Here is a 15,210-nt window from a genome sequence, read left to right as displayed (position 1 = left end):
ATGCTTCGTGACTTTTGTGTTCGAGCCTTCTTTCTTTCTCACTCTACCTCAAAGCATCTCCTCTTCCTCCACAGGCGCCGGAACGCTCTGCGCAATCTCAACATCCACCTCCTTGCCGTCGCCCTTGACCTCACCATCTTTGACCTCAGCACCTTCCTCGGCCGCCGCCTCCTCCTCGTCCATATCCTCATCACTAACCCACTCCCTCTCCTTCCTCTTCTCCTCCGCCTCCAACTGCTCGAGCGCAACCTGCTTCTTCGTCTTCTTCGTGCCATCGCCATTGACATCCTCCCAGCCCTTGGCCCTATCCTTGATCTTCTGTTCTTTGCCCACGCTCTTCATCCGCTTCTTCTCGAGCTTCTCCATGTTTTCCTCCGCACGGTCGAGGCCCTTTTCGTAGCGTAACCGTTGTGCGCGGGTCATGTTTGTGCCTTTCTTACGCTTCTTCTGGATGCCGGCATCTTTTGCGGCGAGGGCGTGGGGGTTTACTTTGGAGGGCCGCGATGGCGAGGCGGAGTCGCGGGTTGTGTGGGCGGGTTTTTGGGCGGCTTTGTCGAGGTTGAGGGAGGGGGAGACGGCGCGACGGGCGGTGCGGGAGTGAATGCTCACCGCTGTGTGGTTGTTAGGAGTTGTTCATGAGGATGGTGTTTTCGTGGTACATACGGCGCTTCTTGACCTTCGCTGTCTTTGCCATTGTGTGTTGGTTTCTGGCTGTCGCTACAGAGTTCCAGTGGTGTGAAGGGATTGAGCAAAGACGCGCGATTGATTGTGAAAATCACGGTACGTGGTATACTTCCTAGTGAAATCTCGTGTGCACTCGCACGCCAACCTAGGAAAAAGCTGAACAGCCTAGAGCCTACGTTAACGTTAGGTCACCTACTTTGCAAGGTTTTAGCTTAATGTAGCCTGCAGACCTGTTCAGCTTTTTTCGTATGAGGTGCTCGAAAGAACTCTCAACTGGACCCAAAATCTCCAAAAGTCCCCACTAGCTCGTGAACGCGATCCACTTGAGCCGCTAGCGCGCTCCCGCACCTTCCCCGATGACCCTTCAAACAGAATCGCGTGCCTCGCCCTTGGCCTAGATATTCACGCCGTTCCGCCACCACCGCCGTCGCCGTCGCCGTCGCCCCGACTGTCGCACCCAGTCTCTCGCCCATGTCGCAGACAAACACACCGCCGCGTTTGCTCTGTCTGACTACATCCATGCGCTGGCCCGAAGGTTGAAAGACCCACCATTTGCGCCTGCAAGCGTTACCCAACTCCTAGTTCAACCTGGAAAAGCCTTTCGCTACCGCCGCTCCCACAGCCTGCCTGTAGCAGCCTAGCGTTTCAAATTTATTCCTACCTTGCACCCAGCTATGAGCTACGCAGAGTACCCCGAATTCGAGGCCTATCAACAACGCTGGAACACAACCCAGTCGCATACCATCACGTCCGCTCTGCTCGGCGCTATCATCGGCCTATACGTATTCTTCAAAGCCTTGGACGTTCTCGGATTTCCCGTCTGGGATTTTATACAGCGCTTTCTCGAGATGGCGACCGACGTCCTGCGTATGCGCAGCGCCTCCTTCAGCTCAACAACCTCCAACACCAGCGACGACGACACCACACAACAGGGCGGCATGTTCGGTAGCCTCTTTGGCATGAGTCCGGGAAATCTACTACAGAAAGGGGTACGAGGGTAAAGTAGCCGCCACGAATAGCTGTCAAGATATTTTGCTAACTTATTACTAGTATGTAGCCCCCTTGCTATACTTTGCTAACGCGGTTCTAAGACATCTTACTATTCGTGCTGACAGCTTGATAGGTGTCGCGAACGCCTTCTCGCATGGCCCCAGCGACGTGCCACCAGGCCTGGGCAATATCAGCAACTCTTGTTACCAGAACAGCGTTATCCAAGGCCTCGCCTCCCTTCCATCGCTACGCGACCACCTTTCCAAGACGACCTCCGCACACCCCGCGCTTACCTCCGAGAGCACAAATGGCGCGTTATTCGACATCATCACTAAGCTCAACGACCCTGCGAACACGGGTCAGCATTTCTGGATCCGTGGCAAGTTGAAGTCGATGAGCACTTTCGAGCAGCAGGACGCGCAGGAATATTATAGCAAGATATTGGATGCACTTGATGAGGAGGTCAAGAAGACTGCGAGCAGTAAAAGGCGGTCCTCTGTCTCGTGGCTTGAAGTTACAAAGAGCCTCAGTGACTCTAAGGACCTGGATGAGAAAGCGCAAGAAGGAACAAAAAACGGACCGGACGCGACGGAAACATCACCTCAGATTCCATCGAACCCGCTCGAGGGACGCCTCGCCCAGCGCGTTGGCTGCACATCTTGCGGCTACTCTGAAGGCCTCACGCTCATTCCGTTCAACTGCATCACCGTATCCCTTGGCAGGAACTACAACTACGACGTCCGCGAATGTTTAGACGAGTATACGACCCTAGAATTCATCGATGGCGTCGAATGCGCCAAATGCACGCTGCTTAAGCTGGAGAAGACACTCGCGCCCCTAGTCGCTGGCAAGCCGGAATCGCCGCTGAAGGCAAGACTAGACGCTGTACAGGAAGCACTCGAAAAGGAGGATTTCGAAGATAAGACACTGCTGAAGACCCTGAACGTGCCAAAGAAGAACTGGGTGCAGAGCACAAAGTCGAAACAGGCAGTCGTTGCGCGAGCCCCCCAATCATTAGTCCTTCACGTCAACCGAAGCAGCTTTAACGAGTATACTGGTATGCCATTCAAGAATACCGCAGGCGTCGCATATCCATCAGTGTTGGATCTTGGGAACTGGTGCTTGGGTGGCATTCCTCATGGTTCACAAAAGCCCGCTTCATCGGAAGAGGAGTGGCCAAAGGATCCTAGACAGTCGATGCTAGCAAGGGATGAGCCCATGACAGACTCGCCCTTCCAATACCGACTTCGCGCCGCAGTCACGCACTACGGTTCGCATGGTAATGGCCACTATGTCTGCTACCGCACGCACCCTAAACCTGCGCCTAAGCCCAAGAGTGATGAAGACGCTGAAGTGTCATCAACAAAGGACGAGGAGGCCGAAGACGTTGCGATGGAGGACTCACAAGAAGACTTAGCGGTATCACAGCCAGAACAGTGGTGGCGCTTCAGCGATGACAGCGTATATCCAGTATCTGAGGAAGAAGCGCACCAAGGCAATGTCTTCATGCTCTTCTACGAGCGCATTGATGAAAATAACCCCTCATTGCCAGACGCCAGGGTAGAGTCTATATCCGCAGCAGAAGAGGCGCCCTTACCACCAGCCGATCTTCCCATCGACGCATCACCAGTCGTAGACGATGAAGCTATCAAGGTCGCCCTGCCCGAAGACTCCGACGACGATCTCCTCGACACCCTCCCCACACCAACACAACCACTTCCCACTCTCGATTCTGCGTCACCAGCACTTCCAGCCTCAGAACCCGCCTCCCCCTCCCTCACAATAAGCACTCCCACCGAACCCACCCACCCAATCATCCAAAACGACCCCGAGACCGAAGCCAGCGACGCAGAATCCGAAGACGCGCCATCCACCCAACTCACTTCGGATTACGAGTCTGAAACCGATGTTTCGACGCCGCCGAAATCTACGCCTACTTTGCCAAAGGTCAGTCCGCATCTTATGCGCACGGCAGGGAATGCGTCGAGTAGAGGCGATAGTGGGAGGCAGAGTTTGCCGTTGGTGTCGGCTACGTAGTTTGGCAGCGGCGCGAAACGGATTAAGCTGGAGGGTGCGTGGTGTGGTGTTTTGTAGAGTAGGGAGGATAGTGGAGAGTCGGGGATAGTGTGCTGGCGCGGATGAAAATAAGGGTGTTGAATGTTTTCTATGGGATTTGGCGCTGAGGTTACCTGTTTGCCCGACAGGGTCAGGTTGGCGTTATTGATTGACTCATCTTTTTCGTGTGGGTATCGCATAGCTAGTTTCTTGAGGTCATCGCTATTGTTGACTGCCATGCTATCAATTCTTCAAACGTAGTACTTGCAGTCTTCTTCAACGTGTTGTGTGGTAGTAATATTCTTAGTCGGGCTTCCTATGTACTCATCTATGCTAATATCCCGTACTTCGCTCCCAAAAAATGCAGTGCCAAACGCTCCCATACATCATGCATCTATATACATTATACGTCAACCAGATTCTTGGTCTCACGCCTGAGAACCCTGCATCACAACATCCCCATCCCCATCCCCATCCCCATCATTAACTCCCTCCTGCGTCCCCGCCAGACTCGCCGTACCCTCCTCCCCACTCTCCTCGTTCCAATTCTCGCCTCTCCAGCCCAGGCCCGCCCACTCCCTACCCGCGGTGCGCATGACAGCGTCGAAATCTACATCGGCATCGAACCACCTATCCTTCCTCTTCGTTTCCCTAACGCCTCCTTCGAGTGCTACACGACTTGCTCGCGTGGTTCGACCTCTTTTGCCTCCTATTCCACCAGCACTGGTCAGTAAGCTCGACATGCGGACACGTTGTTCTTCGAGGATCTGCTCGTGGGCTACGATGCTGCGGACGTAGGGTGCTAGGTCGAGCGTGATGATGCTGAACGTGCGGTCGAATGACGATGGTGTGAGAGTGAAGGAAGTGCGCTCGGGGAGGAGTTGGTCTGGTGGCGCGGCGAGGGGGTCGAGGGCTCCTGCAAAGTCAAGACGTGTGAGGGTGGTGTCTGCGTTTTGGTTTCTGCGATGCTGGAGTATGGCTTTTGCGTAGTCGGTTTCAGTGCGTAGATGGGAGGTTGTTGATAGGCTATGGCTTTGGGAGAGGTCCGGGTATGTACGCTGGATGAGCAGATGTGTTTGTGTGGAGAAGGCGGTGTCGAGATTCAAGAAGTCTGAGCTATGATCGACTTGGAGTAGAGGTGCGGCAAGCGTATAGCTAAGGCGTGCTTTGTCGGTAATCAGTGGCTGGGTGGAGTCGGTAGGCTGGTGAGAGCTGGACTCATATGTGGGTAGGTCGACGCGACAGAACACGTCGGCAGCACTGAGTGAGTCGGTGTAATCCTCCAGACGCGCGAGCTCTTTCAGTTGATCAGTCCGATCCGTATTGGGTGTTTCGGATGACTGTGCACCGGTTGCTTCAGAGGCTCCCCATGCTGACGGACTGATACCCCAATCAGCCCAGACTTCCTGCAAAAGCTCCTCTTCATTATCAAACGCCGGATTGCCCTGCGTTTCGAAGAGGTTGTGTGATAGCCAACCCATGCCAGATGTATATGTGCCTTCACTGGCAACTCTCAAGGTTTGACCGTGTTCGTCCAAGTCTTTACCAGGTGGCCAACGCTGGTACATCCACTCGAGGCCTCCCTTCCTATCGCCTACAGACATCTGGCACCAGAAGTCAAGTTCCATGATACTAGCTCGTAGGTCGTGGTCCTTCGATTCATACATTTCTTTTACAGTCTGCCGCTCCAAGATGTGACCTTCCCTGCCAGCAAGAACAAGCAAGTAATCTGTAGCCAGGTCCACGGGAGGGGGTGATAGCCGAAGGACAGCTGCAAGGGGCAAGTCTTGCATGGGTATCTGTCGCTCATCGTTGCAAGTGATGACGATGGGACGCTTGGACAAAGATGCAATCTTTGTGATCTGCGCCCAGAACTGCTGATCTTCCTCGAAGAGTATATCAGCCTCTTCGATGAGGATCAGCGATTGCTTCTGCGAGTTACGCGAGGCTTGTGCCATGGGTAGTGTAGCTTGAGCTACGAGTGCAGGGCCTTTGCTGACTTCTGGTTCATTTGCTTTGACTTTCGATTTGACCGCTCCGGCTCCGGTCTTGACTTGGAAAAAGGAGGTCATTGTCCCTTGTCGGCCACTATTGATGTCCTCTTCTAGAGCAGTGTCTCTGTCGGCATCATTCGCGTCGTCGGCCGCTTGAGCAGTCTCTTGCACGGACGGTGCGTTGCGTTTGTGATTTACGAGGTGATTCCCGGTCATATCACCGACCTTATCTTGTATGTCCTTCCCTGAACGGCGCATACCGGCGTGAATCTCGAATACTTCGAAGCCCATTTCCTTTGCGACGGCATGCACAGTCGCGCTTTTCCCGCAGCCGTGAGGACCGCTGATAAGTACGACGTTCTTGTTACGCGTCCACTGCGGTTGTCTGTAAGATCTCGGGTGTGTGAAGCTGGTCCCTTCCGCAGCTGGAAGCATGACCATGTCCTCCTCATCCTCTTCATCGTCCGCTACAATAAAATCGTCTAGAGCTTTCTTCCGCTTCTTCCGCGGCGGCTGCTTGACATCCAGCGTTGTAGCGACTTTGGCTGCGCCGCTTACAGCCATGACGGTCAGACTCTGTAACCAGTCTTTGAGAACCACTGCGTCAATGCCAGTTTGCAGAACGTGCGATGTACTCTTCGGGCAGTACTTTAGAGTCCAAGGTTGGGACTCGCATTTGGCTTCGTCAAATGGCGTGAGACAATGCTCGATTTCTCGGAACAGATCTTTGACAGCGGGGTGAGACGGCTTCTCTGGAAGCTCTGAAGAAGGTAACTGAGCCAGCAGTTGTTCACGTACCAGGCGCTGGATCTCCGACCCAGTAGTGAGTAGCCTTTTGGGCAGACGAACATCTTCAGTAGGCTCAAACTCGGAAACTGATCGACTCTCGCTCCTACTGCAACCCTGAAGGCCTCGCGCCAGCCTCGCGACCACGTTCTCGTGTTCCGGTAGTATCACCACAGCTTGCTTCAGCTTGCGAGGTCTGAGTGGCAATTGCATGCATGTGGCATTGTCCAGACACGGCGATGGGGATTCCAGGTTGCGGACATGCGCGTTCTCACAAGTGGGCCAGCAGACTTCGTTAAGACCAGATTGTTTTCCCGCATTACTTGTCTGCAATCCTCGCCTGAAAACCGGTGGGCCCTCAGGCGATGGATCTCGTCGAGTCTCGGCGCGCAGCTTTCCCGGAGTCACAGCGCTCTTCCTTGGGGTTGGAGGTGGCAATTGTGCGACGACTTTTGCTGGGAGAGCGTCATTCGGGGCTTTGCCGAGAAAGAAGGGATGTGTGCTCTTGGCCGGCCCAGCTGGTTTCGATGTCGCCTTCTTTTGAGCCGCGGGACGCGTTGCCAGCTTCTTCTTTGCGTTCAGAATTTCCTCAATCTTCTGGCCCAGAGCAGATCGGCTTGCTGCATCGGTTCCGTATCGTATGACTGTCACGGTGGGAAGTATCTTTGGTTTTGCGCGCGGGCGACCTCTTCTCTTCTCCGGTGAGGCTACGGTATCGAACGCTGGTTTTGGTGGGCTGGAGACTAGTCTGCCGCTCTTGGTAACTCTTATCTGCTTCTTCGGGGTTGTTTTCTGAGGTTCGTCTGCGACAGGACCGGATGGAAAGGCGGCTGTATCCAAGTCTGGCAGAGGCTGTGTGCCAGGCGCGACAGCTTGTTCTTGTATTGCATCTACCACCATATCACCTGTCTGAAACGCTGTTTCTGGTAACCCTTGCATCTCAATCGGCCGCGCAGCCTCCACCTGCAGTTGCTGGTGCCAATTGAATGCATTGGGCTCGGATTGCGCCGAAGTTGGTGGAATGGAAGGCTCTGGAGACGCGGTCTTCTGCCTCTTCCTCCGCTCGTGGTTTGGGTCGACCTCTAGTGAAGCCTCTACGGGTATGTTCGCGTTGCCCGAGCTGGCTCGATCATTGTTTTGTATCGTCGGAGGGCGAGTGAATTGGTCTAGAGAGGCTTGGTTCTTCGCGTGAGAAGCTACCTTTTTGCTCTTTGGGTCGGCCTTTCGCGTCCTCTTCTTCTGTCCTTGGGTGGAATTGGCATCGGCCTCGGTGGTCTCTGGATCGTCGAGTGCGTGATCGATGGGAGTTGCGTTTGCGATTGCGGTTGGCGATGGATCTGGTACGTGGCCGTCTAGGAATTAGGTAAGCGCGGGATTTGCGAGTAGTATGGTGGCATACTGGTAGCTTTGGTAAAGAATGGATGCACGTTCTTGCCCTCTAGATTCATTGCAGGTTGTACTGCTGCGAGGGCCATTTACAGATTGTAAGATTATGCGAGTAGTCCAGACATGGGTGAGAGCCAAATATAGTAGTGACAGGGCGTGGCAGGTGATTGCAATAGCCGGAGGTGCAGGGTGAAGGCGTGTGGTCGTCGTCGCCGTCAACGATGATCGAAGACACTTCCGGGGACACGCGACGTGACGCGCCGACGCGCTAAGGGCGCCACTAAGAGCCACACTTTAGCCTCCGCCAAGATTTCGCACCGCCTGCCTTTCTGCCGGAGCTCCAATCTTTTTTTCGACAGAGACTCGACCGCGCAACCAAAGCACGCGCCTCACCCGACGGTTCACGCAGACCTCAGCTTAATCGACACCCGGGTCTGGCAAACATCATGTCGTTCGACCAACCGATTGGCGCTCCATTTACATTGGCCTCGCTGTCCAGGCCCATCGGCTCCACCAACGGCCATGTTCACGCTGCTGGAGTATGCAGCATTAGCGGCATAAAGAAGAGGAAGCGCACCGAAATCGCAGTCGGTGTCGATGGAGAGGGTGTATCCATATACAGCGTAGGTACTTTTATATCGCGACATGAGATATGCGCTCAAAACTTTTCAGCTCCAAAATCCTCAACTCGTCACTTCCTATGCGCTACCGCCGAGCGCAACCTTCGCGGCCGCCCCATACTCGATCTATCGCAAGGGCTCCTCGAAGACTTCGACACAACGCTTTACCTACGTTTCCTTAGCCGCGTCGTCACCGGCCGAGAAGCCCTCACTCGTGTGCTTCCACGACAAGTCTTCTGGCGACCACACCGAGACCAGCAAGACCTCGTATACGCCCTCCGATGTTGCGCGCGTCTCGTCACTCGACTCGCTCCCTGTCGCACCTGGCGGCTCAACCAATGATGCGACGCACGATATACTGGCGACTTTCGACAATGGAGATGTCATGTCTTTGTCGGCCGATCTCCAGGACGTCCGCTGGGCCGTAAACCTGAAGGTCCTCCTGCCGTCCAGAGGCACCGACGTGGATATCGAGCACATTACCCTCGCCAGTGCCAGGTCGGTCATACGAGGGCTCCTGCGCAGCCGACAAGACATCGCTACCATCTTGGATCCCACTCCAGACGAAACCTCGGATCTTCTCGACCTTGTTCAGGTTCTCTGCATCGTCGAACGTAAAGCAGACAAAACGAGGACACTCACCCTTGTTCAAGTACAGCCAAGATCCGTCGATCTTACTACGAACCAGCTCTCGCCGCTGAAACACCTAGTTTCGTTGGACCTACCGCAACCAAGGGCCTCAGCCGCACGGGTTCCTACATCTCAGATCGCTCTATACCCTTCCAGTGGTGCCCTTCACATCTTCGCCAATGGGAACTTGCTATCTTACGACTTGTCTGGAACCGTACCAAAGCTCCAGTCGGAATTTGCGCTTCCCGGGTCGGCTGTCGACTCTTTCCTCAGAACTTCCCAAGATGTCATCTTCACCACGTCACAAAACACATGCCGAGTGTTCGATGTCAAGTACAACTCTTTGCAAGCTGTGCAATCCATGAGCGCTAGTCCGTCCACATCAGAGTCTCTTAGCCCATCGAAGAAGAGGAAGCATACGCAGCCCGAGAGCGATGAGCAGAAGGTTTCACCATGCAGCCTCGTGGCGTACTACGCTGACACCGGACTGATTGTTGCTGCTCGAGAGGACGAGATATTTGGTATGCAGTTTGGTGGAGCAGGATCGCGCAAACGGACCAAGACCGAAGGTACTCTTCTCATCGACGCTCTCGGTAAGGGGATCGCACCAGAATCGACTCTCAGCACAGGCGACGCTCAGAAATGGCAGGAGCGAAAATGGAAGCTCAACAAGTACGCCACAAGGGGTAAGATTGCAAAATTCGAGCGATCCTTTGCGACGGACCTGGGTATCGACGTTGAGTCTGCCGATACAGCTCAGAAGCATGAGAATGAGGTAAATGGCGGACCCTTGACGAACGGAGGGGGCCCAAGTCTTCCTGACGAGGATGCCATGGTCGTTGACAAACTCGACGATGAAACTTCCAAGGATGACCTGCCCCGATGGACAATCCCCAAAACCATTCCAGGACACCAACGACAGCAATACCGTCAGTATGCACTATATGCATTGAGTAAGATTTTCTACTGGGTAGATGCCACCGAAGAGGAATCACAAGGACAGTTGAGAGTCGGCTTCTTCCCGCCCAACGTTTTCCAGTGGCTCCTACAGATTGGACATCTTACCAAGGAGTCCATCCGCAGATCCCTTTTTGATGGAACAAACGAGCAAATGCAGTCAGCTTCCGCTATCGTGGATGGGGATATCGTCAAGGCTTTGGTCGAATATGACCCCGATCTGCACATCCTCTCGGCGGTACTCAATCACACTCAGTTCCTCCCAGTGGGCGAGGTCGTTCAAGCTATCAAGCTTCTCATCCAAAGTATAGATGACGAGCCAAAGGACAACGAAGCAACTAAGCTTTTGACGAATGGCACCAATCCATCAGACGATGACATGGACCTGGACTTTGCTACCGAGCTCGAAGCAGCCTCGCACGAAATCGATCATGCCTTGTCGGTGCTTGACCATGGTCTGTTGACGCGCAGCCACACACTGCGACCCGCTCTGATCCGGCTCCATACCTTCTCAGCACCAATAGTCAGTGCAACTCTTCGCTCAATGTTGCCGCGGCGAGACCTCGAATCGCTGATTCGCCTTCTGCATCTGGAGTTGAAGAACGGTGGGTGGTCTTCGCCACTGGGCTTTGTAGAGACAGAGTCGCCTCATGCTGAGAACTCAGGCGATGACCCTGACGACCATGCAGTCGCCATCATTGCTTCTCTTCTCTCTACCACTCTCGACGCCATTGGCGCAGGAGCTTGGTTGGCTTCTGTCGGTACAATCTCCGCCTCAGAGACCGGGGAAGACATGCTCAAATCATTAAACCGGGACGCGTCTGTAGCACTCAGTGGTTTCTTCGAAGCTCATTTCATACGTGGTCTACTTTCAGAGTTCCTACGCTACGCTTCCACCGTACCGACCTCGAAGAAGCCTTCTAACAAGACTTTGGAGGTACAAGGCAAACCATTCGGTGTCGCCAGCAAGCTTAGTGGAGAGGAAGATTTGCCTATGCTGCCGCTTGGAGCCAAGGCAGACCAGGGCGTGGAGAAGATGAAGAGCGGCAAGGGAGGAAAGAAGGAGCCGCGAAGCAAGAGAGAGATGGGTATGCTGATCAGTAAACGCGTGCCGAAGTACAGCTTCGAGCGCATTGTTGTATAGGCATTGCTTTTGAAGTTTGTATATAGCAGCATATACCACAGATCGTACGAACTACCAAGCATCTTCTTTTCGGCGTTACCAATACAGATAGACCGGACGAGTCTGATAAACCTTCGTGTGCCCATACCGCATCCCGACATTGCGACATTGCAATTCATGCGGATGATGACCCGACCGAAGGCCCGAATGGCTGGGATGTCCCTGTGACTAAACTTTAGATCTGTCTTAGCGCGCTGCTTGGCCACTCACATCACGGACCATGACGTCGACCGCGCGTGTGAAAAATACCGAACGCGGCGCGACTGTCGGGTGCGGAGGATCGGTGGCCCCTATGGGGATTCGTTGGGCGATCTAGCCCTGAAGGACTCTCAATAATGTCTTAACTGTTACTCGATTCATCTCTCGCTACCTGCTCATCTACCTGGGTAGTCGATTGAACTCACAGCGCCACAATGGCGTCTACCGCGACGGGCCGGAATGTTGCGGATAAGGAAGAGGTGGATTCCACGAACACAGCAGGGGAATCACCACGCGGCGAGCAGGGGCAGTCGAACGATTACCACCAAGATGCGACACTCACGGAGGACAGAGCAGATGGAGAGAAGAAAGAGAAGAAGCCGTCAAAACTGAAAGCAGCGTGGACTAAACTCGGTCTCGATCCGGGCACGCTCATGATGATGGGCAAGGCGGCACTGCCTCCGACAATTTGCCTTGCGATGTATCAGGCGACGCCCGTTGCGCAATACTTCACTACGTTGGGCTACCTGACTGCTATTATCAGTATCCTAGGGTTCTGCATCATGCCGCGCGCAAAGTTCATTCAGACGATGACGATGAACATATTGGCGACGTGTGTTGGTTCGGCTCTCGCTATGCTCATGGTTTGGTCGGGAGTCAAAGCCCGACAACATACGACTGTACCTGGGGCACCACCACAACGTTACAACTCTTCGCAGTCGGCAGTCCTTGGAGTGTGGCTTTTCTTCCAAATCTATGTTATCAATGCTATGAAGGCGAAGTTTCCCCAACTGGCTTTTCCGGCAATCATTTACGCAATTCAGGTCAATGTTGCAGCGACTAATGGCTTCTTGTTTCAAACAGTACCGCAATGCGAGTCCTTCATCAGAAGACTGCTAGTGGCATTCTTGACTGGTTTCGCGATCGCAACCGGAGTGGCCCTATTCATCTTCCCTGTTACATCGCGCAAGGTGGTGATGAAGGAAGCAGCAGGATACATTGGCTTGTTGCGAGGGACTCTGGGCGCGCACAAGAACTACATCCACAGCCTGGAAACAAGCGACATGTTCGGCGAGAAGTACGTGCCAGAGGACGGAGATGGGAAGAAGAAGGCGAAACCCAGGCCGGAAGTAGCGGCTATCAAGAAGATGACTGGTTCACTGCAGGCGTTGCACGGCAAGCTTACTGCGGACTTACCGTTTGCAAAGCGCGAGATCGCATATGGAAAATTAACGCCAGACGACCTCGAGGGCATGTTCAAGAACCTGAGGGCGATCATGCTGCCAATCTTGGGTCTCGGCTCGGTTATGGATCTTTTTGAGCGGGCGGCTGAAATCAACCACTGGGATGGACAAGAAGACGAACATGACGAGGAGATCAGAAGGCAAACCGTTCAGGAATGGAACAACATGTTTCAATTTGTTCATGAGCCGTTCAACAACATCTTCCAGGCTCTCGATGATGGACTTACACACGTTATGTTTAAGTTGCAGCTGGCCAAGCCGCCGAAAAAGAAGAAGGGCCAGAACCAGGACGACGCTGAGGCGAAGGGTGACGCTATCAAACCAGGAGAACCGGGCTTCGCAGAGTACATGCAGAAGCAAGCCGACGCTTTCTTCAGCAGGAAGGAACCTACTTTGCGCCATTGGGTCGAAACCAAGGGCATCAAGCTTCGCGACGATTACTTCTCGTCTCCGTCAGCACTTGACGAAGAAACCCTGAAGCTCATGCCCAGCATCACCACACGAAACCGGGATCAACGACAGCTCTTCATGGTACTCTACGTCATGTTCCTACTCAACTCCATAAGTCGGTCCGTGATCGAATTCGTCAAATTCGCAGATGAGCGCGATCAAGCGACTTTGAAAAGCAAGTTTATCTGGCCTGGTGGACGGCGTTTCAAGAAATGGGCGAAGAGCATCTTCGCGAGCCAGGACTCCACCTCCGACGACGAGACGACAGTTGCGGGTTTCGACAGGAGCAACACCACTGTTTACATGGGCGAAGCCTACCAGGAGAAGAAAGATCCCGAGCATCTGCCACCCACAAACGCATGGCAGAAGTTTGGCAATGGTGTACGTGGCATCTCACGTTTCCTGCGGAGTGATGAGTCGGCTTTTGGTTTCCGTGCTGCGTGTGCGACGATGAGTATAGCCGTCGTCGCTTTCCTCCGTCCAACGCAACAGTTTTTCGTTGAACAACGCTTAGTCTGGGCTTTGATCATGGTGGCCATCTCTATGACTCCGACAGCTGGTCAATCAATTTTCCAGTTCATACTCAGAATCGCAGGTACAGCCGTCGCAATGATCGTAGCCTGGCTCATTTGGTACATTCCTGGGCAACAAACTGCGGGTATCCTGGTTTTCCTTTGGTTCTTCGTCGCAATCGGCTTCTACATCCCGTTAAAACGCATGGACCTCGTCATCGTTGGAATGATCAGTGTGGTCACTGCTACTATGATTGTTGGTTATGAACTACAAGTTCGCAAGATTGGAGAACAAGCCGCGACAGCAACGACAGGTCAGCCTGCATACCCGATCTATACACTCGGCCCCTACCGTCTTGCCACCGTAGTGGGTGGTCTAGCTGTCGCCTTCTTCTGGACTATCTTTCCTTACCCCATCACCGAGCACTCTGCGCTCCGACAGAAACTTGGTGGCGCGCTATACCTTTCCGCAAATATGTACAGCATCATGCACGAACAGGTCATGGGCCGCATCCGCGGTGAGCTAGGCGGCGACGAAGAGACTGACAAAGAGAGTCCAGGCTACCAGCTCGTCAAGGCTCGGAATAAGGTCTTCGCCAAACAGATGCTCACCCTGCAAGGACTGAAGATGCATGCCGGATTCGTCAAGTGGGAGTTCCCACTTGGAGGCAAGTTTCCCAAAGAAGAGTACGAGAAAATCATTGGCTACGTCGAGAAGTACGTATTACCCCCAACAATGCAGCACCGTAATGGATTGAGCATGACTAACAAAACACATCAGCATCGTAAACTACACGGCCCTCCTAGGCTACGCCTCCCAAGCCTTCACTCACCCCTCCCTTAACCACCAATCCGCCGACCCCACATCCCCCGAAACAGAAGAAGGCGCCTTCCAAGACCACCATTCTGCCCAATGGTTCAACGACTTCCGCCGCGTCATCCTCTCCGCAAAAGTAACTTCGCATGAGATTACCTCATTACTCGCAATGCTCTCTTCCAGTGTCACAAACGCACAGCCCTTGCCTCCTTATCTACACGCCCCACCAGGTGGCCAGCTTAGCCGGAAATTAGAAATGGTGGACCCAGAGATCTTGAGCTTGAGACACATCGCCGAGCCAGGATACGCCGCGTTCGCAGTCATGAGCATAAGTACGAGATGTATACACATGGATATTGAACGGCTGTTGAAGGCCGTCAAGGGGCTGGTGGGCGAATTGGACTTCTCGTTCCATGTCGTTAGCACGAAGGATGCTGCGGGTTCGGATGAGACGCTGGTTAAGAGGAGTTCGAGGAAGCAGGATTAGACATGTTATAGATTGTACAGCTTTTGTAATGTTTGGTAATGGCAAAGAGATTCGCACGATTGTATATAAGGTTGGGCAACGTTGGTTATGACAAAAGTGTAATAGTAAGAGGGGGCGTCCCCATCCATACGAAGAATCTAGCTAAAGAGCGACGAGAAGATTGCATCGCCAACCATGTTACACCACATCACCTCTCTCTCGTCAGCGGGTATCGGAG

At 53.7% G+C, this 15,210-nt stretch overlaps 5 protein-coding genes across 5 annotated transcripts; 3 read left to right on the top strand and 2 right to left on the bottom strand.

Moving 5' to 3' along the window:
• Positions 1–48: 48 nt before the first annotated feature.
• J4E83_003490 (uncharacterized protein) lies at positions 49–694 on the bottom strand (the record flags this gene model as incomplete). The annotated part of the gene is made up of 2 exons (XM_049330427.1): positions 49–611; positions 664–694. 2 exons carry the CDS (start codon positions 692–694, stop codon positions 49–51), a joined length of 594 nt encoding a protein of 197 aa, XP_049190923.1.
• A 928-nt stretch (positions 695–1,622) lies between these two features.
• J4E83_003489 (uncharacterized protein) lies at positions 1,623–3,711 on the top strand (the record flags this gene model as incomplete). The annotated part of the gene is made up of 3 exons (XM_049330426.1): positions 1,623–1,629; positions 1,668–1,673; positions 1,808–3,711. 3 exons carry the CDS (start codon positions 1,623–1,625, stop codon positions 3,709–3,711), a joined length of 1,917 nt encoding a protein of 638 aa, XP_049190922.1.
• Positions 3,712–4,157: 446 nt separating this feature from the next.
• J4E83_003488 (uncharacterized protein) lies at positions 4,158–7,409 on the bottom strand (the record flags this gene model as incomplete). The annotated part of the gene is made up of 2 exons (XM_049330425.1): positions 4,158–7,361; positions 7,404–7,409. The coding sequence occupies 2 exons, from the start codon at positions 7,407–7,409 to the stop codon at positions 4,158–4,160; spliced, it is 3,210 nt and encodes a 1,069-aa protein (XP_049190921.1).
• Positions 7,410–8,341: 932 nt separating this feature from the next.
• J4E83_003487 (uncharacterized protein) lies at positions 8,342–11,246 on the top strand (the record flags this gene model as incomplete). The annotated part of the gene is made up of 2 exons (XM_049330424.1): positions 8,342–8,518; positions 8,568–11,246. The coding sequence occupies 2 exons, from the start codon at positions 8,342–8,344 to the stop codon at positions 11,244–11,246; spliced, it is 2,856 nt and encodes a 951-aa protein (XP_049190920.1).
• Positions 11,247–11,698: 452 nt separating this feature from the next.
• J4E83_003486 (uncharacterized protein) lies at positions 11,699–14,993 on the top strand (the record flags this gene model as incomplete). Its single annotated transcript, XM_049330423.1, has 2 exons — positions 11,699–14,406; positions 14,471–14,993. The coding sequence occupies 2 exons, from the start codon at positions 11,699–11,701 to the stop codon at positions 14,991–14,993; spliced, it is 3,231 nt and encodes a 1,076-aa protein (XP_049190919.1).
• Positions 14,994–15,210: the final 217 nt, after the last annotated feature.

Source organism: Alternaria metachromatica, assembly GCF_023757995.1.
Source record: "Alternaria metachromatica strain BMP 0045 chromosome Unknown scaffold_5, whole genome shotgun sequence".
Taxonomy (NCBI): Eukaryota; Fungi; Ascomycota; class Dothideomycetes; order Pleosporales; family Pleosporaceae; genus Alternaria; species Alternaria metachromatica.
Note: the sequence above shows the minus strand (reverse complement) of the source record. Positions and strands in the feature narration are given on the sequence as shown.